Source organism: Lagopus leucura, unplaced genomic scaffold, assembly GCF_019238085.1.
Source record: "Lagopus leucura isolate 7727_CA_CO unplaced genomic scaffold, USGS_WTPT01 Super-Scaffold_100004, whole genome shotgun sequence".
Taxonomy (NCBI): Eukaryota; Metazoa; Chordata; class Aves; order Galliformes; family Phasianidae; genus Lagopus; species Lagopus leucura.
The window spans coordinates 45,249,200-45,275,364 of NW_024962264.1; the positions used below are offsets into that span (position 1 = coordinate 45,249,200).

Sequence of the window (26,165 nt, forward strand, 5' to 3'; positions counted from 1 at the left end):
GTACACATTTAAGCTTTTAAATGTTGGCCAGCAAACATTTTCTTAGTATCATTTTCAAGTTCTAAGCACAAAAATCAGTGTACAGAAGGTATTTTAACAAACTTCTAAGGGAAGATTTGAGCATAATATTCTAAGCTGAATGGCTCTGAAGAGCTTGACTTTAAAAGCAGTTTCCTGCATTTTGCCATGTAGCAATATAATTACTCATTTGTCGTGAGGGTGGTAATTTCCAGTGATCCTTCTGCAGTTTTCTGCAAGCACAATACAAAGATTACATTACTTTTCCCTTTTTCTTATTTTTTTGGTGCATTGGAAAATAGCTCAAGTTTAAGCTGTCTGGAGATGCTAAGCAGTTTTGCAAAATAGATGAATCTTCAATAGCAGAACTACAATCTGATATTAAGAGGCATTTTGAAACTTCAACAACTTTTATTCTAGGAGTACTCTTAGAAATATGAAGTATTGATCCATTCTAGTGTGACAAACTCAGCATGTATAATTTACCTTGATCTGGAAAAAAACATTTTGTGTTTTTTATGTTTTTCTTAAAGAAGGCATTGCTGCATGTTACACTGAACAGGTATTGTTTAGAAAATCAAGTGTATGTGCTCTGGGTGTGCATAAATACGGAGTAATGCTACGGACTTGAGTCCTGAACATACCTACAGCTGTTTCTATATGGAATACTGTAGGTAAGTTATATTAGATCTGGTTGGTCCTTTCCAAAACAGAGAGGAAGAGCTCCTTCTTGCCCTTAACATGCCTGTGTCAGCTCAGCACCCACAGCCCATGGCACCTACCCACAGCACAGGGACTGTTTGGGGCTGGAGCTATGAGTGGGGCCCGGGGCATGACTGAGCTGAGACTCGGCTGTGCCTCCTTGTGCTGTCCTGCTGCCTTGCACACTTAGGAATGTGCAGCATGTTCAGAGGGGTCTTGGCATGGCTATTGGAAGCAGCAGAGGAATTGAGAAGAGATGGTGTCTTCTGAGGAATGGTCCCTTGCTCCAGACTCATGGCCAAACTGTGTCTTATTACTCTCATTCTTCACTTTATCAGAATTTGAAGGACATATTGCCAACAGCTGGGTTGCTCTTTGCCTTCTGCACAACTGTGGTGGTGGCTGTTGATGCACTGCACACTGAGTGTGGGCATTATGTCTCCTTAAATCTAATGTGAGTTATTTTAAGAGATATGTTGGCAGAGCACTTCTTTCAGCAGCATTTTGGTTTTGGGCAGCTTTGTGGTATTAATGAAGCTCTAATTTAATCTTTACTGACCTTTTCCCTCCTTGTTTCTTCGTGTAAAAATACACAAAGATAGCTGAGTTGTAAAGCTATGTAGGTATAGAATGAAAGTTTTGCTGATACGATAACCACAGAGTCTGTCCCTTGGTGATACTATTGCAATTATCCTTGATTTTTATTTTTTTTAACTATAAAAATGAAAACATAACTACTTTGCTATGCTGAAATGCTTACTAGTTAATTTTTGAAGCTCACTCAATATTATTTTTTGTCATATTCTCTTGCATCAGCAAGTTGCTCTTTGAAATCCTGTCTCCAGGTGCAGAAATAACCCCGTTTGTTTGGACAAGAATGTTTAACTTCTTTTTACTTGGTTAAATATATATGCTGATTGAAGAAATGTTACCAAATGAATTTTATTAATACTGACTGTCCTAGTGGTAGATATGAAAACAAAACTGTAAATGTAGAATGTTCTGTTAATTAGTGGGCCTATTTTCTCCTATGGTCTTAATGCTTCTTGACCTGCTCTTACTTCAGTGACTGTGAGGACCATGTTTTATTAACTTATTGATGTTTCTGTACTAGTGTACTTTATCTTTCTGTACAAGTGGCGTGAAGCAAGCAAAATACCATTTCAGCCAAATTTACAATTGTGGTGTGCATGGGGCACCCTAGGGTTGTAAGTGTCCTGTACATTCCGTCCTTGCTTTTAGATTTGCATCTTCTGTGTGAAAATTTGTTCTCCACTGACCAGTACTTGGTTTTACCAATTTCCAGGCTACATCTTCCATCTTATTGATAGTACATCCCAGTGTCACTAGCATCCCTCTGCTCTCTCCAAATGTGTTCAAGATGAATAGCTGAGTAGCTTTGAGAATAAACTTGCATACAAGAACAGATATTATGTCTTTCAAATAACCTTGACAGTACTACCCATGCACTAGTTCAAAAGAGTAAATCAAAGTTATCTTAACAGATACAGGAATAGGCATTTGATTGCCAACCTGTAAATGGCTAGACCAAGTAAGTTCAGGGATTAGGCTTTGAAAACTGGCATACCAGAATTAGGAAAGTTGCATCTTCTCGATGTCTGTTTTTTTCTCTCTCCTCTTGTAACCCTTTTTTGGTGGTGGCTGAAAGAGAGATATTATTTGAAGTTGAATTTTAATTAAGTGTAGTACAATAAGTGGCTCATTAAAACTGTAATGTTTATGTGTGAGGGGAAGGTAGAAATTATCAGATGTCTGTCAAAAACTTTGCTCTCTGCATATCAAATACTTTAGTTAGGTCTTACAGGGATTTTAAGAGAATACAGCCTTATCTCTGGATAAAAATATCATGTTTTTGTTTAATAAATTTTCAGTTTCACCACAAGATATCTACCATACCTGTTCTTACTGTATTCTGTTTGCTGAGATGGCTGATTGGTGAAGTTATTATGACAGTGGTGGTAGAAAAAGTAGGGTATCAAACTCTTTGAGTGAAACTGAGAATTTATTGGTGAAACTGATTAATAGCTGAGGCCCCAAAGTTTGAGTACTCTCTTTTCATTGTCAGATTTGCAAAACATTTTATAGTAGAGATTCACGTAAGTGTTTATTGTCATACTTACCTTTTGTTGTGAAGATATTTTGTAGTGTGATTTAGAGTTCCTGATTGTATTGTAGTGTAAATGTAATTTTTTCTCAAGCAAGGCAGTATGATTCAGACAAAGGTTTTGTAATGTGTAATACATACGTATACATAGATATATATAAATCGACATAACTTCAAAAAACTACTTCCTGAGTGCAATGGTTCACTAGATAACACATAAAAACAATAAATAGCAGTGCCTGGGAAGTAAAGGAACGCAGTGGGAAAGAGGAATTTGAACTAGGGTACTGGATCCCATAGAAATCACTGATTACAGCATCAATGTTTTCAGATTTGGACTTGAGCACAGGAACTGCAGATGGGAAAAAGAGGAGAGGAAGGATAGTATGACAAGAACTGAAAAGCAGTAACCAACAAATGTCTCACCAAAAGGGGAAGATAAGATAATGTTTCCGAGGAAAATTCTTTGGTTACTCCTCAGACCAAGCAAGCAGCAGTCCCAGAACTCTTTACTGTGTACTTGTAACCCATTCCCAGCAGTCATTCATTTCTTGTTGCTAATGAAATTAAAGAATGGGCAAGCAAAGGTTTTTCTGTGAAAGTGTAAGAGAGAGGAACTGGAAAAAGTGTTCTCAGCAGATATAAAACTGATTTTTTTTCAGAGCATCAGTGCTGATTCAGATTTGTTCCTTACAAAAATGCAGCTGCTTTTAAGTGGATCTTGTGTGAATAAACAATCCGTGTTTTAACAGTTTCATTTTGAAGTCAGGCATTTTTGACTCAAGGAATATACCTTTTTCTCCACTCATTCCTTTGTCTGTTTTCAACTTCACTGGGCCGTTCCCGTGAGTCACTATTTAACAAGTGTTATATAAAGATTGCATTTAGACCAGCAAACTCTAGTTGACATTTACTGTATGCCATAGTGTTTTCTAATATTTGTTCCACCAGTAAAGTAACACGGGAAAATCAGCATTCCATCTTTATGCCAAGCTACTAATAGAGCCTCTATCAGCCTACAGGCATGTCTCAAAATCCCGAGGAGCTTTGAGGTAGAGGCTCCTTAAGCTAGGTACCATGGATGGAGTTGTCTAATGAGAAGTGCTTCTGTATTTTTCTAGTTTTCACTACTCTAAGGCATCTGTGTACACAAATAGCTTCTTTTTTATGGAAAAACTGCTGCTTATTGTATGGTTGATGACAAAAAAAAAACAGTACTTCGATAATTCTAGGTGCAGGCACAAGGTGAATTCTTCAGTTGGTGATGGAGTTATTTTTCTAAGTGTGAAATTTTTATCAATGGAATTTGCTATTCTGAAAGACTTGTTTACTTTTTAGACATAGAAAGTGAATATATATATATGATATAGATATTATATATATATTCACTGTTTATATTAAAATATATATATATGTAAAATATATATTTATTTTGAAGGAGCCAGACTTCAAATGTGCTTGGTCTACTTTCTCTTCAGATTTTTACTTAGCTTTCCATTTAGATTTCAAATTGATGTAGAACATTACATATAATATGTTACGTATAGCATAGAATATACATTATATATAAATATCTTGTGCTAATTATGTATTACACTACATAGTATACCTAAACTGCAAGGTATTCTCCAAAGCAGTAGGGAGAAAAATGTCATCAGAAACTGGATGAATTACACAGAGATCCAAGCATACATGAGCATGGTTGAGCCTCATCTGCTTTTAGACTATACAACAACTTGGCTTTTTATCATGTGGAAAAGCAACCCTCAGGGATCGTGTAAACCTAGATCTTTGGCTCTAAAGGAAAACTCTGGGGTTAGAGGAAGAGGAATTGTGGGATCACGTGTGACCTCAGCGCTTGTGGATGACACCAAACTGTGTGGTGTGGTTGACGTGCCTGAGGGATAGGCCATTCAGAAAGACCTAGACAGACTTGAGCAGCAGGGCCAGGAGAACCTCATGAGGTTCAACAAATCCAAGCACAAGGCTTTGCACCTGGATTGTGGCACCCCCAACTATCAGTACAAGCTGTGGGATATAAGGATAGAGAACAGCCCTGCCAAAAAAAAAAGGGGGGGTACTGGTAGATGACAAACTGAATGTGAATCAGCAATGTACCTTCGTAGCCCAGAAAGCCAACCATATCCTGGACTGCATCAAAAAGTGTGACCAGCAGGGTAAGGGAGATGATCCTACCTCTGTACTCTGCACTGGTGAGATCTCATCTGGAGTACCACAACCAGATGTGGAGTCCTCAGTACAGAAGAGACATGGACCTGTTGGAGCACATCTAGAGGAGGGCCACCAAAATGATCCAAGGGATGAACACCTCCCTTGGGAGTGTTCAAGACCAAGTTGAATGGGGCCCTAGGCAACCTGGTCTAGTACCAGATCTGTAGATTGGTGGCCCTGCCTGTGGCAGGGGGTTTGGAACTTGATGATCCTTGGGGTCTTTTCCAACCCAAATGATTCTATGATTCTATTCTATGATTCTATGTTGGAGCACTTTCCATATGAGCACCGGCTGAGAGAGCTGGGGCTGTTCAGCCTAGAGGACAGAACTCTCTGGGAGACATCATAGCAGCCTTTCAGTGTCTAAAGGTGGGCTGTAAGAAAGAAGGGGACAGACTCTTGAACAAGGTCTGTTGTGACAGGACAAGGGGAAATGGTTTCAAACTGACAGAGAGGAGATTTAGATTAGATAGAAGGAAGAAGACTTTGACCACTAGGGTGGTCAGGCACTGGCACAGGTTTCCCAGAAAGGCTGTGGATGCCCTGTTCCTGGAGTCGCTCAAGGTCAAGCTGGACAGGGCTCTGAGCTGCCTCATCTAGCTGTAGGTGTCCCTGCTCATTGTATGGGAGTTGGACTAGAAAATCTAGAATCTATAAAAGCTTACTAAACAAAAAGCAAACCTGCTTCCCCCAGAATTTTTAGTGTCTCAGCATGAGTTGTTCTTATAACTTAAAATATTTTGATTTTTATTATTGTTTATAGAAGTAGCACATGGACCAGCCAAAAGAGGGTCTTGTAGTAGGGACTATACATGGATGTGCACACTTCTTTCAGAGCCCTTGTAGTCTAAATAGATGGGGCTCACCAGCCCCTGGCAAGGAAGGGAGAGCAGCAGGCAAGGACAGGCGTGACATGCACCACTTGAAAGTGGTGCATCCTCACAATGTTGTGTTTCTGGCTTACTGAAGCGTATAGATGCTCCTCGTGCTGAGCTAACCATACTTCAACATTTGCTAAATGTTTCTATAAAGTATATGAGTGAGAAAAAATGAGACACTAAAAACTTGTGCAAAATCTGGGACGCTTTTGTTTCAGTTTCTGTTGTTTGTTTTAAGTCACCCCATGTGCTTATGTGAGACTCTACTTGTATTTATGGTGATGAAAAGAATTAGTAAAGGAGAATGGGCTAAAAGGTTGGAGAACAGAAAATATTTTTTTCAAATGGGAACAAAAGTATTTTAAAAATGAGATTCCTGCTGTTTTAGACCTGATTCTTGATCAGTGTAATCTCTGGATTTGGAACTGCGTGATCAGGAAGGGATTAGTTAACGAGCAAAGAGGTGGCCTCTTGCAATGTAAACTTCAGGCATGCTTGTAAATGACAGTGAGGCATGCCCTGTAGGTGCAATGTGAACAGGGTCAGCAGGCTGAGATAGCAGTGATGCTGGGTGAGTAGGACTGAGTCAGGATAACTGCGTATATAGAGTCTGTAAAAACAACATACCCAAGGATCCATTACTTTAAAGAGACTGTATTGAAGAAATGTAACACTAGGTTATGTTATCTGATCCCCTGGTCTGCTTTTTTCAGGATTCTGCTGTACAGGGTGCTTTCCTGCTTTACTAAATTCACTTTTTAAAGGTTTTGTGTGATTGCTATTGCACACATTGCTGAACATAACTATGCATTACAGCCATGCCATTGCAATGCAGCATGCGTACAGCTTCTCTTTAACAGGTAGCAAATGAGTTGGGGGCAGGGGGTTCTGTGAAACAGATCCTGTTTTGGCATGTTTATAAGCATGTTATGAATTACATAAAAAAAACGTATTCAGGAGTTAAATGTCTCCTGGGGTGAAAACAAGGGAGGTTTTCCTAAGGGGAAAAAAATTCAACACAGTTAATCCCAATTAACTTTAGCTTCAGGCGAGGGTTTTTCCCCCCTTCTCCTCCCCCTTCCAGAGGAAACACTGAATTCATTCACAAAAACAAGAAATGCAGTGTCCTGGATGAAACAGAACACTGACAGAGTAATGAGTGCAGATGAGCCACACAAATTGATGTGCATCTGTCTTAAGATCAGCAACAGCAGCAATAAAAAGGAAATCTGTAAATACAGAAACTGTAACAACAGTTACATTCTCCTGTGGATTATTCAATATATGTAAGGAGAATCCATGAAACCCAGTGTGGTGGTAGCTCATCAAATCACACCAACAGCCTCCAGCACTGGAAGTATTGCTTTGGAGCTTTACACTCTTGCAGGGAAGTCACAGCCCGTCTGTAGACCATACTTTGCATAGCTTTTTGATAACTGAAGAACTTTGGACTGTTTTTTATATTCCCCTGGTTGAACAGTAGTACTTACACAGGAGCTAACATGCTTATTTTGGTTTATTATGTGTGGACTCTTACGCCTTAAAATTGGTAGCAAGAAATTCTAGATGTTTTATTGTAAAACTGTAGTGATTGTTTTGCTAAATAAAAACAAGCTTTTATATTGCATTACTTTTGCTTGTGCCCTGCCCACCTCAGAAGAGTTGCTAAATAGAAGCACCCATCTTAAAATATAAATGTTATCTTAAGCTTATTCCATTATTTCAGCAGTGTTTAGTGTAACCCTGTCATTTTCTAATAGCAGTCCAGCTGCCAAGGCTCTCTGGGAGTCCTTCATGAACCTCAAACAGAAGGAAGCTGTGATGGAGGCCAGGAGACACCTGGTGGAGGCAGCAAGCAGAGAAAATTTACCCATTAAAATGAGCATGGGTGAGTAGCATGGCATACCCTTCTCTGCACAGTAGTAACATAGAAGGTGACAGCTGCTCTTCTTCCATTTAACCCTTTTGGGAAAAGCCTGTGTCCACCTTCAGATTTGAGGTGTGCACTGTGATGCTACAGAATCTTCCTCATACAGAAATGGGAAGAAAATGTTTGCTAGAGCTCAGGTGTCATGTTTTAAATGCGGTGACAATAATAAGATTGAAAACAGTTATGAAGCATTGGAGTTCTATGAAGGATTTTAAAGGCGTGCAGTTGTTTGGCATTGTTGCTTGTCTTTGTTCTGTAAAGAATGAGAATTTGGGTATTCTTAAGAAATCAGCAGGATACCCATCCTTGGCAAGCAGAAGGTTTATGTAGCTACTGGCCTAATGAAATTTGTACAGATCTTGTGTCTAATTACGTTATCTAGGTAGCAAGGCTTATATGAAATGAGGCTGCCTGGATCAAGAGAGTTTAAGCTGAAAACCATGTCTGAGCACTTTTTAAACCTGATACACCTAAATTCTTCAAAATATTAGAAATATAGAATATCAATAATTACTTTCGATATTTTTAGTGTATTATTCTAATTATATGCTATACTTAGTGAAATGCAAGAACTACTGTAAAGTTAGGCTTATTAAAACAGTGATATGGCTCTATATCTTATTATTTTTTTTCTTATGGAATAAGAGTAATAGGCATTTATCTCAGACTCCAGTGTCTACTGCCAAGATACTGTGGAGAAATTAGATGTACAGCCAACTTGTGAACTCTTAGCAGCTACAACATTTCATATATTGCAAATACCTAGAGCATACGTTTATTAGATTATTAATCAGAAATGCTAGATGTGTAATCAGTAATTCTGTAAACTTTTCCAAAGAAATGGAAAAAATGGAAAAGGAGCAGCTCTGAGAGTGTTATTGCAAATTAACCTAAAGGAGGGGAGCACGGTAAAGGATAAAATTGTCTTTAAACTTTCTCTGATAATGTGTCTGATTATTCACTGTAGTAACATTAAATGTCTTTACATTTCATATGCCTCTGGAAAAAAAAAATACTGTTGTTGGAATTCAACCTTTTCTTAAAAGTAATTGCTTCTGATCTCTGTGACATAATCTGTCAACCACCTTCAACTCTCTGTGTGGATGACTACATCAGCCACCCTTTCCACGTGGCCTCTTCGTATGGTATCCATTCATGGCTGCAATAACCTTGGTTCTTAATCATAGTAACTGGTACTCATCTAATGGCAGCCTAAATGTCTGATGTAAGCTGACTCTATGTAGTGCTATGTAAAAACATCTCATGGGTGGTGATGAAACAAACTTATGATGCTATCATTTTTAAGACTTACTTTTGTTTGCAGGATGCAATATAGGTTAAAGTATTAGTATTATTAATATTAGTAATTAGTAACTTAGTAATCACTATAGAAATTTTGCTTTGTGAATTGCTTATTTTATGTTGGAGTCATAATTCATTCTAACATAGTTAATTTTTTTAACTGAAATTCACATCAAGATGTCACTTTGTCTGGTGACACATGTTAAAGAGTGATGTATTAGAGCAGATCTACATCATTAATGTTCATTACTCATCTGTCATGCAACAGAACATCTTAAATCTGTCAGAAAAGCTGGAAATGAAGTTGACTATCAGTGAATTCTTTTGCTGAGAAGAAAGACTGTTCTGTGGACTGCTCTAGTTCTGGTTGTTGTGTTTAATTCCGCTGTGACTGTGTTAGGAGGCAGCGCTGGCTGAAAAGAGGGGAAATGCTTTCAGTGTTCGTACTCTGCTTTTACTGGAGTTATTTTGAGTTTACCTCGGGCTTTGCATAACCTTGATTGCACACTGGTTTTCGCAATACTTGGAGTGTTTTCTGAGTCTTGTATGGCCCTAATATTAAGTGTCACAAATAAGTTTTCTAGAATAAGAATTCCTTCTTACTCTCTTTACTAAGACCAGTTGTATCAGAGTGTTTTCCTTGCTGCTATTTTTTTTTTTTTTTTTTTTCTGGCTTTCCCCTGGAAATAAGGAGTGAATTACATTTGAAAACAAAGCTTTAAGTTCCATTTGGTGTAGCTGAGCCCTCCTGCAGTGGCCACCTGGCTGAAAGCTGTATCGTGTGATGCTGGCAGAGCAGAAGTCCTTTGCAGCAATGAGAAACCCAATCCTATACTGTTTCAGTATTTTTGGAGCAAATTAAATTCTATTGCTTTCTGGGTTTTGATGGCCTGTGCTTGCCATGCTTTTCCTGCAAATAATGGATGTATGGTTCTGATTTGCTCTTTCTATGCTTTGTTGCACGTGGCAGGAGGTTTACCAACTGGGGGAGGATCCACAGTTTAAGCATTTGCTTTCTTGAAGAGACCCGCTGTTGAAGAGGGCAAATCATCTTCTCCCATTTCCCACAGATATCTCTTCTAGGCTATGGAGAACTCTCCTGTCTTCCTTTAATGGCAGCAGAGCTGGATAGATAAGTTCTGAGGAAGGAAATCAACAATTCTGACTGTATTTTTTCTTTAATCCAAGCAGATTGAACTGCTGGTTTCAGGTGCTCTTGATTTACACATTCCTTATATTAGTTGTATCTACCAAAGCAGTGGTGGGCAAAATCTGGAAGTCCTCTCAACTATTTCAAAATAGTTTAATGCAGAAAAAAGTTGGCTGAAGATAGGAAATGCAGAGTTGGCAACATTTTGTGGAAAAGTCTGTGGAGGGACTCTTGGAGCAGATTCAAATGTAATACTATCTCTGTGGCATTTATAAACAAACTGCAATTTCTCTTATGCTGAAACAGTCTTAGGTTTTCAGGTGGGCAATTAAGTGTTCTTGTATGACGTTCAAGACAGAATTGCATGTGTTTTATTTTCCCTTTTTTTATTTATATATAAGAAAAGCAAGAGTTTTGTGTCATTTCAGTCTGTGAGTGAAAGAACTGCATCACCATTACAAAATTTAATGAATGACATCGATGAGTAAGCTGTTCAGAACTGTTTACTGGCAGTAAAAACTTTCTTTTTTCCTTCAAAGAAGTCTTGGAAAATGGAATCACAGAGAAATACAAAGAAAAAAGTGATCACATCCATGAAGCTACTCTGCCGTTTTCATAGGGAACAAAACCTGATCTCTCTATCTACATGGTGTATTTTGTTTTCTGAGGTCAAACTTGGAGAAGACAGGCAAAGCACTGTTCAGAATTTCAACCAGCATAAAAACTATTATGCTACATGCAGATCACTTCTTAAGAAGTACATACCATACTTATGTCATACATAAATGATATTTAAAGATGAAGTTTCCTTTGGAGTTTACTAATGCTGTCAGTACTGACTTTTGTGCAGTATTTGCTTGGTGTTGCTTATTGTGGGCATGTTTTTGATAAATCTAAGTCTTAGAAACAGCCCTAACCCTTTCAGCTATCCATAGTTCCCTGTTTTGACAGTGTGTTTACATGTAAACAGTAGGTGGAGCTGTCCTTTGCTAGAAGTCTGCTTAAATAAAGATGTATTAAAATACTTTGGCATAATGAAAACAGTGACATTTTATTTTATTGGAAGAATTAAGTTTGTTTTTGTAAAGTTCTTTGGAAGAAATTTCAGATCGTTGTAATGGCATCCTGGTGAGATTTATAGTGATTCAAGTGAGACAGTAAAGGGATTGCTTATACTTGGCTCTTAAATTGAGGGTCTGCAAGGAGTTCTGCTCTGAGCAGCAGCCTGATTAGCAGTACAGCAGAAATACTGTTGTTTTTTCCACTCCTCTACTTCCAGTTCCCATCATCATAAGTGCAATGCATATCTTAATTGTCTTCTGAACGGGATCATCTGTGAATCTCCTCTTGAAAGCTTTGCTGTTAGCGTAGTCTTTGGCAATAATAAAAAGTTTGCTGCAGATGTTCTGTGGTTTTAGAAACACCCTTGCTCTTCTGTTCGGAAAGAACACGGTAAATTTTGGTCAAGCCTGAATTCTTTTATTGTGTTTCTTTACTGGCATGGAGACTGAAAGTTGAAACACTGGTATAGCAACAGAAACAAGGTGCTGTGTGCTATTACATGAGAGCTTGTTATTAGAATAAAGGCCTTTTTGTTTCTTTCCATTGAAACTGTACAAGTGCAGTGGTGTAAGATGGGTAAATGATTCAAGCCCACAAAGTGTGCCATCTGCAGTCAGTAGATAGAAGTGAAGCACAAAACCCTGTGCAGTGGTGTGGAGCAGAAATATTTTGGTAGTATGTTATCTTTGATTAAATTACACTTGGACATGGATGCAGAACTATTTGGCTGACATTGGCATTATTATTTTTTTTAATATATATGTGGGTATTGTGGTCACAGTATTCTTTCTATGTGTCTGGAATTTTTGAATAAAGTCTCTTTTTGGTTTGTTTTGTTTTTGTTTTCTTTTTTGTTATAGACAATAAACTCAAACACATTTAACTTGTGGCCAGGTCTCCTTCTGTGTCTGACTGTGATTAAATTTGAAGATAATTCTTAAAAATTTAGAAGAAAACAAATGTGTTGCTCTTGCAAATATATCATTTCACTGTTTATATTCTTTGCTAATGTAATACTGCCAATCATGTATCCAGTTTGTGAAACCTTTTTGTCTTAATACAAGCGTTGTTTAAACGTTGTTTAAAGCTACTTCAGTCTGGTCTTTCTTTCAGCAGAAGGAAACATTAATGTACAGGTAAACTCTTTTTGTTTTTTTTTGTCTTTTGAAACGACTTTAACATAAAAAATCAATAACAATGTCCATTTACAATATATATATCCTTAAGTGGAAAGGAAATTACTTCGTTGTATTAAAGAGCTTATAAATTTAAATATCATTTACTTGCAAGTGTGTCCAGTTCAGTAGAGGGCATGCTTCATGCGTTGTCACCGAAATGAAACATTGCTCATGATATAGCCGTGCTATAAAAGCCTTGTCAAAGATTTCTAAATGACTGTTTTTAAGAGCATCCAGGCCATGACTCATCACGTGATTGCTTAAGATTATTTTTAATATACGTTTTGAAATATTAGAGTCAGATCAAATAATTGCCATTGAGAGTGATGTAGATTGTCCATTGATCTAATTAATATTTAATTGTTTTAAAATATAATGGGAAAAATGTTGGGAAAATAATAATTTAACTTTATTTGCATAGGCTGTAAATTATAGGTCCCTGAATAAGAAATAGGTGTTGAGGCAAGTCACAAGAATTAGTCAGCTTTTGAATAGATAAAATGGCTTACTGATGTTTTGGTTTTTGTTTACCGAAATTGGTAACTGGTATTGTTTTGGGAGATGTTGTAAGTTACAGTACTTAATTGTCTGGAATCTGTATTGAGCAGTGTTTCTAACATTTGTCTAAATAAACAACTTTTGCATTGAATAAACCAAGTTGCTCAGGAAAAGCTGAAATGCTTCTTTAAGTTTTTGGCTGTCTGTTAGTAGTCGGTGTACAGTTAGATCCTGCTATGTAGAAACAAGCTGATTATATTTGTACATATATGTATACACATACACACATACATAAAGGTAAAACATTTGTAAGTTACTGAATAGTGATGCAGCTCCCTGAAAGGAGCAGTTAAATTGCTGTCTTCTGTTCTCTGCTAAGATTTATTCAGGTGTTTTTTTTTGTTGTTGTTGTTTTTTTGTTGTTTTTTTAGATCAACCATAATGACTATTTTAGCCAAGCAAGAGAGTTCCTGGATCTGGGGTGGGGAAACACCAGTTGCAATGTCCTTGGCATGCAACAAAGCCATGTGGCACCAAGGTTTTGCTGAATCTCTGTGGCAATTGTGGATTCTGTACTAAGTACTATGTTTTGTGCATCCTACAAGATGACAGACAGGACTTTAGAATTAATGGTTAAGAAAAGTGCTGACTAGTCAAAAGGAAAGAAAGAGAACAAATTTGATTTAGCTGGAAGTGGTGTAGGACTAAAGGAGCAAACTATCACAGAAGACAGCCTGACAAAGGATTTAAATAGAATATATATTATATTCCAATGTGCTTGCATATACCATTGAGTGTTGCACTTTAAGTGGAACATGGCAATACAGTAAAGCTGGGTGGCTTGCCCGGTGCTGTTTTTCCATCATAATTGTGACTCATACATCGTGTTTTCCATCTATTTTTATTTGCCTCCCACCCAAAGTGATTGTTAGAGTATTCTTAGCTATGGATGTCTTCCAGAGATCATCAGAGAAATAATCTACTGATTAACCTACCAATTAACAACAACCTCCCTTTGTCTGGGGCGACAAGCCAAGAACACAATGAAGTATTCAGTGTCTGAAAACATAAGTCTTAGTGCTAAATGAGGACATGTACAAGCCACCTGGAATCCTTTGGGCATATTATTTTAAGACAAATAAGTCAGTTCTTTTTTTTTTTTTTTTTTTTTGTGTGTGTGTGTGTGTGTGTGTGAGAGAGGTTTAGGGCATCCGGGAGATGATGCAACCAAATTTGCAGATTTAAAGTTTCTTTATGATATTTTCAAGGGTTACTGTTTCTCAGAGCTGGTGACTCTTTGGTTGGGATGTGGTCTAGTGTTCTGTGTTTATTGATGTGGTAAAAGAGGTGAAGAATAAAGCAACATTTGTGATCATGATATGTATTTAGTCAAGATGAAGTAGATTAGAGTAACTCTGGAATGGCAGTTCTTCCCACTATCAACATAGCACTCAGTTAATATAGATAGCTACTATAAGATGCTTAATTCTGACAGACATCACCTATTTACTCAAACAGTTCTGAAATTTGTTTTGACTTTTGAAAGAGCAAGTAGGAAATATCTCTGTCCACTGTCAACAGTGGTTGTTACTTTTTGTTGATGCTGATCTAATAGTAAAAAGAAGAAAATGAGTGGTAGAGTGCATTTAAAAAAAAGAAAGTGGGAGGGGGAAGAGGAGAATAATGAATTTAAGCTGATATGAGTTTAAAAACAATGCTCTGAATGATTGAAAAGCAAAATTTCTAATCCATGTTAAAACACCTAAGTTATCGGTCATGTTTGTCAAAGCCTTCTGAATATACTGGGGTACATAAAATTATAGACAATGTATAAATGTTAAATTCTAACTGTGGGCCATACTTAGGTATCTGCATTTAAATGCTTAGAACTGAAAAATATTATTTTTAGAGTGCTTTTGTTACATTTCTCCCACCTAACAGATTTCTTTGTTTTATGGCACATAAAATAATTTTGAGAGTAGTAACAGATCTAATATTTGGGCATGGTTTCTGTTTTATTGTTGTGGGGTTTTTTTGTCTTTGTTTTTTTTTGTCAGTGGTAACAGTGTTGGCAACAGGTGCCACAGTACTGTGTATGTATGTGTGGAAGGAAGAGGCTTTCTAGTTCTGTCTGTCCTTCAGCTTAGTGGTGTAAAAAATATTAGATCATTCTTGAACCAGACACTCTCACCTCATGTTCCCATGCACTCTGGCCTCGTCTATCCATGCTGCAGCTTAGGATCATAGAATCATAGTATATACTGAGTTGGAAGATGCCTTCGAGGATCATGGAGTCCAACTCCCAGCTCCACACAGGACTACCCAAAATCCAAATCGTACATCTGCAAGTGTTGTCCAAATGCATCCTGAACTCTAGCACTTGGGACCATGACCACTAGCCTGGAGAGCCTGTTCCATGCCCATCACATGCTGTTGGAGAACCTTTTCCTAACATCCAGCCTGATCCTCCCATGACATGGCTCTATGCCATTTCCTTGGGCCTTGTTGCTGTCACCAGGGAGCAGAGCTCAGAGCTGCCCTTCTGCTCCTCTCTATGAGGAGTTGTAGGTGGCTATGAGGCCTCCTTTCAGTCTGATCTTTTCTGGGCTTAGCAAACCAAGGGAATTCCTCTGCTCTGCATATGCCTTGCCCTATAGACCCTTCACTGTCTTTGTAGCTCTCCTTTGGATAGCTAATAGCTTTACGTCTTTTCTGTACTGTGGCGCCCAAAAAAGAACATGGTACTCGAGGTGAGGCTGTACTAGAGCAGGACAGTTGCTTTGCTTGCCTGGCTGGCAGTGCTGAACATTTCTCCCTTATCCAAGAGTTTACCTTTCTATGCTTTTAACAGCCACTGCTGTACATGCCTTCAGAGGTGTGACAGATGAGAGGCTCTGCTTCTCTGAAAATCTGTCCATCTGTAGTAACTTGGAAGGCATAGGAATGTTGCAGGTACTGGAAAGCCTGCAACAGAGAGGGAAGAATGGTTGAGCTCAAATGTTTGTGCACTGCAGCTATTGCTAAGATGGGAGGAAGAAGGGGAATCAGTAGTGACCAGTGAGGAAGGAAAGCAAGCCATAGCTGCTATTAAGCATCACAGTCCTGCTGGAAGCAGGAAGCAGAGTACTGCTGCTGTCAATTCTGGACTGACAGACTTATCTTGAGATCACCGTAGTGTTTATACTCATACCTGTAACCTTTGTGTTGGATGCTGTGCTCCTGCAACTGGGGAGGGAAGGGGGCTTTCAGGTGACCATGAAACCCAGAGCAAATTGGTGTGTATTCTTAGGAGATGAGCATATGCTGCTAGAAATAAGCCTGTCACATCTGCTTTCGGTCTACTGCAAGGTTTAGTGCTCTCTGGGTACAGGGCTTTACTCTGGAGAAGTCAGCCACACAATATACCCCCTTTTCATCTCTCCAAAAAGCTAGGGAGTAGTTGGTGTTCTTCTCCATTAACAATTTAAGAACTGGGTGACTTTTGAAAATAACTAACCAAAAACTAAGATTGAATTGTTTTTATGGTGCTTACTCTTAAAGAGTGTTACTGAAACTTCCTAAGAAGTACAAAAACATGTTGAGTTAGTAAGAATAACATCTGGAAATTACACCAACACGGAGGCTTAAGGGGCGTCATCTGTCCTACTAAATTGCTCTCACTTAGTTTGCAAAATATCCAACTCCCTTGGCAGTACTGTTGCTTCATGGATTTTGTGATCTTATTACTCTCCTCAGAAGTATCTGGCATTGGATATGATTAGAGTCAAGCTACTGGGAGAGATAGATCTGTATTCCTAAGATTATGGATGAGGAAAACAATTTATCTGGAATTTTTCAGCTAGTCTGTGAATATGAGGATTCCAAGATATTTTCTTATTCATCACGGTTCTGTCAAGTGAGAAATGGACCTTAGCAAAGTGCTCCAGCCAATGAAAGTCTCTGTGCTCTCACATTAGATTGAACTAAGTTTAAAGTTGTGTGTATTTGGCGATTCCTGTAGTCTTGGAAAAGCATCCACTTATTTATTCAATTGGTCACAAAATGTACTTTCCTCTTAACTTGTTTTCTTGTCCCTATGGAGATAATTAACTAAGTGTTAGTTGAAAAAATAAGGACTGTATGTTTGGGAGAGTGCATTGGTATTTTTGACCTTTGCTCTTTAGACACCTTGTTCATCCATAAGTCTTTATGTTTAAAAAAAAAAACCCACACTTTGAGACTCTGAATTTTAAAAATTTACTCCTACTGGTAAATCTATCTTGAAAAATAATTATTTTCTTGAAGTGATGCCTGTATTACAATACATAGACTGCAGTGTTAATTTAAGATAGAAAAAGTCGTACTGTGGAGTTGTCTTCATGTCTATGTATGTGGCTTGTCTGGTTAACTTTTTGTTCAACTTTTGAAGTTAAGTCTTTCTTTTCCACTCAAGCTACTCGTACTACTCAAAAACTCTTACTACTTTAGTCAGATTCTAGTATTTCTCCCATTAAATATGTTCATGCTTTCAAACCTGTAAGGAAGCTATTTTTCATCATTCCTTAAATATAAATGACTTTTTTTTGTCTTCAGGTCAACTGATATGGTAGACTTAGTACCAGTCTTGTCATTGGCCATTTGTTCTATGTGCAATTTGTTTCAGAACTTGCTTCAGTTCACCTGCGTATTTTTTCAGTTCTAATATGGCAACTTTGTTGAAAATACCTCATAATCACTGGTCATTTTCCAACTGTGTATTGCACTGTGGCATGAAAACCAGGGCAGAATAATTAATTTACTTATTGGTTCATGTCTTGATCATTGTGTATTGCCAGAGGAATCCAAATCCTTATTTTCTTTATTATCCAAACAAGAAAGACTGTGTATGTAAAATGTTTGGTTTATCTGATTTCCTTTATACATTCTAAACACGCTCAGTTTTTTTTCCCTGTGTTTCCCAATGCCTAATCTTACTTTCATTGGATTTCCCTTTTATTCAATTTAAACCAAATGAGCTCAAATTAAAACTCGGTTAAAATCATATAACAGTTGTCTATATTTTGGCTTATCTGAATATCTTCATAAGTAAATCTAGAACAATCTCAGTGAGTATATTAATATATATATATGTATATATTTTACATCTAGCAAGCATTTGAGTGACCACTTTTATTTGCCTGTGTTTTTTCTTTGTATTTTGGAATTTCATTTTCTTTATTGGGACACCAGTTGCTTCAGGAATGTAACAATACTGTAGAATGTTCTGTGCATATTGCTGTGCTGCTCTGATTCTGTAATACACTCTTGCACTACCATGTTAAGTTGCTTTTATCTTTCCTTCCCCATTGTCATAACTAAATTCTATCCTTGCTGCTACTATCATTTTATCCACAGTATATCAAGTTGCTTAAGTACAAAGCTGCTTCAACATGCTCATTTTCAGTGTTTCTTGAACAGAACTGGCTCTTCTGTAGGGAGCCTGGTACCTTGCCCATTGTGTTTTTGTTACTTCCAGGCAACTTCTTGTAGCATCCAGTTTCATTTCCTATGCTATTCTAATGGTAAAGATTACTTCTTAGACAGTATGGAATTCTTGGTGTTTGTGCAATGAAGACTATCAGTTCTTCTATATCCCTGGGGGAGGTTGAGGTCATACTTCTCTTTCTTCCCACAAGGAGTGGGTAAAAAATGAACAACTGTCTTGCCAGTGTAAAGTAGTCTTCAGGAGTGAAACGTCTGTGCCCACAGAGACTTGAACTCTGCATAGATGTAGTACTGTGGAGCAGAGCGTGACCATGACAGAGCATGAAGGAGAGTATGGTGCAAGGCAAGATAATGCTGTTGTCATTCTTTCTGACAGTAGCTGCCATCTTTTGGCTGTGAATCTTCAGATTCTCTTCAGAAAAACAAAAGAACAGTTGATATACAAATGTGTAGTTGACATCTATCTCCTTTTGAATTTATAGGAGTTTTCTGCTATGCTGCAAGACAAAAGGACTTGAAATAGCAGAGGGGCTTTAAAAAATAAATGAGAGACTGATTGGGTTGGGATTAGATTAAACTTTGTTGTTGGCCTTGTGCTGAAATCTCCCCCTGTGAGCACGCAGCAGGGAAGGTGATGAGGATTTAGGCCCCATTATTTCTTGAGTACCACCAATAACTTTTCTAAATTCCTTTTCTCCTACTCCTTACTGGAATAGTTATATGCAACAGGCATGTAACTGTCCAGGGAAATTTTTGTGCAGAAATTGGCTGGAGCTCTTAAACCATGGATCTGAGTATTTCTGTGAATATTTTAAATGTTACAGATGAGATGTTGGACTCTTCAATGCCATTAAGTTTTGTTGATGACTTACTAAGGTCAGGGTTTCACTTATGTTTACATTTGTATTGGACTTTCTTTTGGTGGTACTCTGAAGGTGGGAAGGTTTTTCATTATTTTTCTAAAACGGTGCTGATCCAGTGGTGCATCTGGATTCACTTTCAGGAGGGGACAATACAGAACAAAATTATTAAAGAAAAAAAAAAGATGAAATCAAACTCAAAAGGCTGCATTTTCCTGTTTTATATGAGGAAACTTCATGTTTTCCCAATTGAAGCAAGCTATGATTTTTTGAATCTGCTACTATATATCATGACTGCTAAAGGTAATAATGCAGTCATTATCAAAGGTATGCTGCAAGGCACCATGGGCTGACATTCTCAAATCACCATGTAAATCTGCCTGACACAGCCTTACAAGAAATAAAACACGTCTGAAAGCTCCGATGTTTAGTCTAAAAACACACATGGCTGTGGTTGCTGTTTTAGCCTATGCAGACTAACTGTAGAAGCCTTTTGTCAGCTTTCAGGCCTACTGAGTGGTGTCAGCTTGATTTGTGTCTTAATTTGCTGACTTTTTGGTTTGATGCTCTCCGTTAAAATTCACATAAATACTCTGTGTGTTTTTGTTTTATTTAGCAGCTTTACCCAGTCTAAATGTTCCTCGAAAGGCTGCCAGTGATATCTCTGGAGCTAAGAGAAAGCATTTTCAACACTGATGCACTGGTAGACTCGTTTTCTTTCACTGTGTGTATGATACAGAAAAGATGGAGACAGAGGAAAAGTTTTATAAACTGATGATATAACCAAATGCAGAGAAGAAACACAGTGTTGGTCATGCAAGATCTTTCCTTTATGGAAAAATAACAAATAAAATGATGAGACTAATGTAAGACATGAAACACTTCAGCGAAGGGCCTTTTGTGGCACTAAAGCTTGTTCTGCTAAGTTAATGGATTCTCCTTGCTCCATCTCACTTGCCTCTGGTCTGTAGGTCTGCTTTGTTTGACAGTGATGACTCTTTACTGGCAGTGGCTACAAGAAACCAGGAAGCAGTCCAGGACTGGTCTGCAGTCCAGACTTGCAATTAGGATGGTGCTTTAACACCATTTTTCCTTGCATATTGAAGGCACACGTGATTGGTTGTGATAACATTCCTGATGAGACACTACAGACTTTCCTCACATAGCCTAAGTTAGCAGACTAGCATCAATGTCCCTTTTTCTTGGAGCAGGCATGATGTCACTTCTAATACAGAATACAAATCAGGCAATTTGTATGATATTTTAATGTTATATGTGTATTGCTTGTGTGGCCAGAATGACTCCCCTTATGCCTTCAGTTAAGGAGAGGTCCACAGGCCAGTGCAAGGATGCAGGTGGTGTTTCTTTTTGAGGGTGAAATTAAGCTTTTATTTTCTTTTTTTTTTTTAATTTTTTTCTTTTTTAAGACTGACAAATTGACAAATTCTCTTTGGACTTCTGATAAAGATAGATATATTGTAGAAATATTACCCATCATTTAGAAGTAGTGTCATTGCCCTTGCTTAAATGAGTCTCCCTATATGTTTGAAAACAGAAAATGGTGTTACATCTGTTGTGTATTGTTAAATACCTGCCATATCACATATCTTAAGCCATAATTTATGTATGAAGCATCCTGACATGCTTCCTAAATCTCCCAGTGACTGCAACAAAGCTAGGATCTTGTCTATGATATAGAAAGATATTTGTTGTCTGTAACTGATAAACTTTAATTTAAAAAAATCTAGGTTCACGTGTGGTGCTGTCAGTATTTGTCACTACTAAATACTGTATCTTGTTTTGCTTTCCACAGGTAGAGTCACCCCAGAACAGCTCAGCTCCTATGTACAACTTTTCAAAAATAATTTCAAAGCTTTGGAGAATCACTGTGGTCTTCTACAGCTTGTGCTGGCTGTAGTCCAGACTCTGAAACACCCTCAGATTTCCAAATGGGACAACTTCCTAGCCTTTGAGAGATTACTTCTGCAGGTACATACTATGTTAGTTTCTTTTTTTTTTTTTCTACTTAAGTCAAAATGTTTTATATATATGTATTTTAAATTCCTTTTGAATTCTGTAGCTTGTATTTTTTTTCTAATGGAGTTTGTAGAATGCATCATTAAGAAGCTGTCCTTTATTGTTAAAATAGAGAAGGAATGGGAACATACATAGTTAATCTTTTTTAGTTTTGTCTAGGAGTAATTTTAGAAATGAAAAGGTAAACCCTAAAGGTGAAATATATGAATGATCCAAATTGGATGATTGTGATTATATGTATATGAAATATCATGATGATAAAGCTTCTAGCACTAGATAGGATTACTATTACTGTCACACTGAAGTCACACTTGAGGTAATGGGTTGCATCAAATGCAGAGAAGACTTTATTACTCTGTGTTGCTCTATAAGACTTGTATAATTTACCAAGGGGATGAAAATGTAGTAGAAAATTCCATGCAGGAGAAAGTGAAGATTCTTTCACTCAAAAACATCTGCCCTCTGCTTTTCCCACAGTCACCTTTTTAAGGCATCCTGTTGGTGGCTACAGTATTGTTGACATACCCTCTTGTATCACACATGGATTTCTCTCAGGAAGTTAAGAGCTAGTGGCATTTCAAACTCTATGCTACTAACCTTTGGGAATGTTTGGGGAAAAAGGAAGATTTTTTCCAAGAACTTAAGCATTAATTTTTGCTGAAATCAGAAGCTCGACACTTTCCTCACTGTGCTGTTTCTTCTGCACTTATGTTGGTTTTAGAGAAACCATTTCCTGAAATCTTAGCGGAAGATAATTCCTCATGAGGTGAATTCTCATGAAGTTGGAATCAGCCTTAAGTGAAATGCATAGTTTGGACTTCAACAAAAATATTTGTTTGGTATAAATTTACTATTCCTTTTTCTTGATATTTAAAACAAACCAATCACTCAACCTTCTGCATGATCTCTGTCAGAAGGATGCAATCCCTGGTTCATTTGGAAGTCCCAGCCTGTGCTTTATAGCCTTCTGGTTGAAGAACGTTTGTGGCATTTAGTGGGGAGGGAGGCAAAAGATGCAAAACTTTTAATAGCTCCTGCCTACCTTAATAACAAAAATATTCTGTAAAACCAACCAACAAAAAAACAACAAACCACAGCTGTTCTCCTTTACTAAGACTGAAATATTTTGAGTAATATATGCAACATTGTATAGTTAAGAAATCATAGCAGCCATTCTTTGATTTTTTTTTTTTTTTTTTCTGGATGGTAGAGCATGGCATTTCAAAGCCCATAGTCCCTTTCCCTCTCTTGCCATGAATCGTGTCATGTAGCTCTTCTCAGAGGCTGGATAAGTTCCACCTTAAAACCAGTCCAGTGTTAGAATCAAAATAAAGCTTCAAGCTCAGCGTTGTTTTCACAACAGACAACTGCCTGTAAAATAAAATAAAAAATAATTAAAAAAAAAAACTAAAAACATGCCTGAAATCATCAGGGAATGGAAGAACAGAGGTAAGAAACAACCAAGCTATATATTTCAGAAAAGAAATGTGTAACAAGCACTCTCAAAATCATACACAGCTTTGGATTATAGCCCCTGCCTTCCATACATCATATTAAGGTAAAATATGTTAGCCAAAGCAAACTGTCTGAGCAAACATAATTGCTGCTTAAGGCATACTCATTTTCAGTAGTTCAAACAGCAGTTACTTTGAGTCACACAATCTGTACTGCATGTATTCTTTTACTGGGTCTGTTTTGAAGATGAAGCCTGAGATGCATGATCTGCTTTTGAGCATGTGGCCTACCTCTGATCTGTTGACTGGCTTTTGTAGGAAGAGCAGAACACTAAGAGACCCAGAAGATCACAGAGAAATTTTTATTTAAAAAAGCAAGCTGTAACATTATGTTGCAAATGGTTAGCACATAGCGCTCTGCACTACATTTGGTGCCATGGCAGTGTATTCCAACAGGACTGCTGAGAAATTGTTTAGTGGAATTGTTATATCTCAGACATAAAAAAAAATAAACCTTAAAAGAATCCTCAGTATGAAGGAGTTGTTTCAACATGAGAGAAGTACAGTTGCTATCTTCTATTGGAACTGTGTAGAAGGCATGAAAGATCTACTGGGAAAAATAATATTAGACTCTGGGCAATGTAGAGATTCTAGATTTTTCCCTTATGGATGCATGCCAGACTTCAGCTGATGCCGGAGAAGATAACCCATAATAAACAGCCAGTGTTAGTATTCTCAGATTCCCTAGAAAAATAGATCTACATGTTTTTGGAATTTCTCTCATTACTGAGCTGCTCTGATTGCCCTCCTGATCCTCTGCTTAATCTACATTGTGCTTTTCAGGAAAAGCACACTGCTGACATTAATGCTTTAATCATTAATGCGTTGAATAACCTCTTCCATTTTCCTTCTCATCTGAACATCTTGCTTTCTGTGAATGTTGCCGGTACTCAGTTCTATAAATGGCCTGGTAGAGGCAGAAAGCAGCCTGCTTCCAGTATTTTATCATAATTTAAATCTGTAACTACAATTTTAGTCCTATGATTATTATATGTCTCCAGTAAGGAAGTTTTGGTTTTGACTAGAAATCCAGTGAAAGTCAGTGCATCTGCTTACTTGATACGGATTTGTTTTCTCCTTAAATTAAATGGATGAGTGGTCTGAGAGTGAAGTCGGATTAAAATGGGATTATAGCCTTGATCACAAGGGAAAGTGATTTCTGTGCTGGGTTAGCAGAAATGCATCAGGATGTTCCATCTTATCAATCATTAGTTTTCTGCTGCTCTACCTCTGCACATGATGGAGCTTTTGCTACCATAAGTTTTAAATGTTCTGTGAATTAAAACAGTGTGCTCTTTTTACCAAGAAGGTATCCTACCTCACAGTATTTTCCTTCTCTTGAGGTTTTCTTTCCTTTTTTTTTTTTTCTTTTTTTTCTAATTCCAGTCATCTGTGAGGCTGATTGGTGGGAAATAGAATACAAAAGCTGTGCCATGCTTCCTCCCAGTACTTCCCATGTCACTGCCTTGTTTTCCTTCAAGTGAGGATTTAAAGTTTAGGGAGGTAATACAGAGAAAGTAAGAAAGAGTCATTTCACACTTTTCAACTATCTTCAGCAATATCTTCTCCTGTTTTCCTCAAAACTGGGACATTCGTGGAGGTTTATTAAGCAGTAGAAACCCGTGAAATACAAAAGCACAAGAAGATTTCTTTTTGGAACTTAAACAAAATGTGGGATTGTAGAGTAAAAATGTTCTTGTTTATTATTTGTAGTATGTACTGCTTATAGATGCACTAAGCAGGAATTTCCAACTCCACATTGAGTATAAAAGTACCCAGCAGCATCAAACAGTGTAAAAGATGTGCCCTTGGGAAGTGCAGTTATTCTGTAAAAGGTCTTGCTTTGAAGTTCCCCAGGTGGAATACTGCTTCTTACAACTGGCTGCATCCTTCTGGAATAAACTTGCTGTCAAGTTTTAAGAGCATAATGCTTCTCGTACTGACAAGGATTCTACTTCATGAATTGCCCCATCCGTTCAGTTCCCAAGGTTGGGAATTATTCAGTGCTGGCAGGTTTATCAGATTGTTTCTAAAATGACATGTGGAGTACTTTGAGGGGAAAATACAATTCACTAAGCAGTTTGAAATTCTACTACTGTACTCTGCAGTGAGACGGGGAGAATTTAATTTGATTACAAATTTTTGTAGGTTGCCAAGAGCCAAGATGTTCTGTCACAATGAAAAATTTCCTCTTAGTACCATCATTTCTCTGTGGCAACAAATTCTGCTTATAGTTTTGTCACCTGATACTGCATGGCAGCTAAGGATCTTTTATGTCTTCTCAAGCAACTGCCTGCTGTGCATTTTAAGTATAAACCTTTCTATTAAACTGAGTAGATCTAAACTGCCAGTTCTTGTGAGTGGTGTTTGGATCCCATAGTAGAGAGTTCTAGTGTAAATGCCTATTTAATGATTTCTTTCTGTAATGGATAATGCAAATGTACCAGAACTACTGTATTAAAATAAATCCACTGTTCAAAGTAAGGAATCTTTTTGTCTTTCGTGATATTGATAGGGAGGGCATTGTTGCTTCTTGAGGCTTTGTGTGGCAGATTTTATACCTGCTGACTGGCATTTCAGAGTTTAGTGGGGAATTAGACAGCTTCAGCACTGAGAAAGCAAAATCCTCCAAAACAGTTCAGTTTCATTCCATAAGTGAAAAACTAGAGTGTAAACTGGGGACTACGTTGTTCTGGTTGGCTCTAGGTAACTTTATGATTTGTATCCAGCTAAAATCCTCTTGACTTTCACCTTTTGTGATCGTTTAACTTCTCAGGCTTAAAGCCTTTTGAATTAGGGCCGAGTCCTCTGTAGGCTTTTCAGTCCTTTCAGGTCATGCACCTCCAGCTGTGGCACCAGAAATGTCAGCAGGGAGTTTGGAAATGTGTTTTTGACAACAGTTACTCATTTGGCCTGAAGATGTCTGCAACCATCCCTCTCGTAATGTCCTATTTCTCTTCCATTTGAGTTTGTGTTCAGCCTCAACACAGACTGGAAGTATAGAACACTGACTGTTTAGAAAAACAGATGCAGTGCTGGGATGTCAATTTGCAAGCGATGATTCCAAGATGAGCAGCCACGTATTTCTATATGAAATTCATTCTTATTTATGAATTCAATACAGAATGTGTAGAATATCTATTCTACATTTAACTTGATTGTTTTTAGTAGAAGAATTGCTAACTGTTTAAAAAAATTTCAGGTTCTTTTTTGGTT

The 26,165-nt window shown here is 37.6% G+C and overlaps 1 protein-coding gene across 1 annotated transcript in view; it reads left to right on the forward strand.

Annotated features, from left to right (window-relative positions):
* Positions 1 to 26,165, forward strand: part of SCFD2 (sec1 family domain containing 2) — a 175,260-nt gene that overhangs the window by 20,564 nt on the left and 128,531 nt on the right. Inside the window, exons 3-4 of the mRNA XM_042871809.1 lie at positions 7,716 to 7,843; positions 21,212 to 21,387. Of these exons, the coding sequence (XP_042727743.1) occupies positions 7,716 to 7,843; positions 21,212 to 21,387 (304 nt within the window). The remainder of the gene's footprint in view (positions 1 to 7,715; positions 7,844 to 21,211; positions 21,388 to 26,165) is intronic.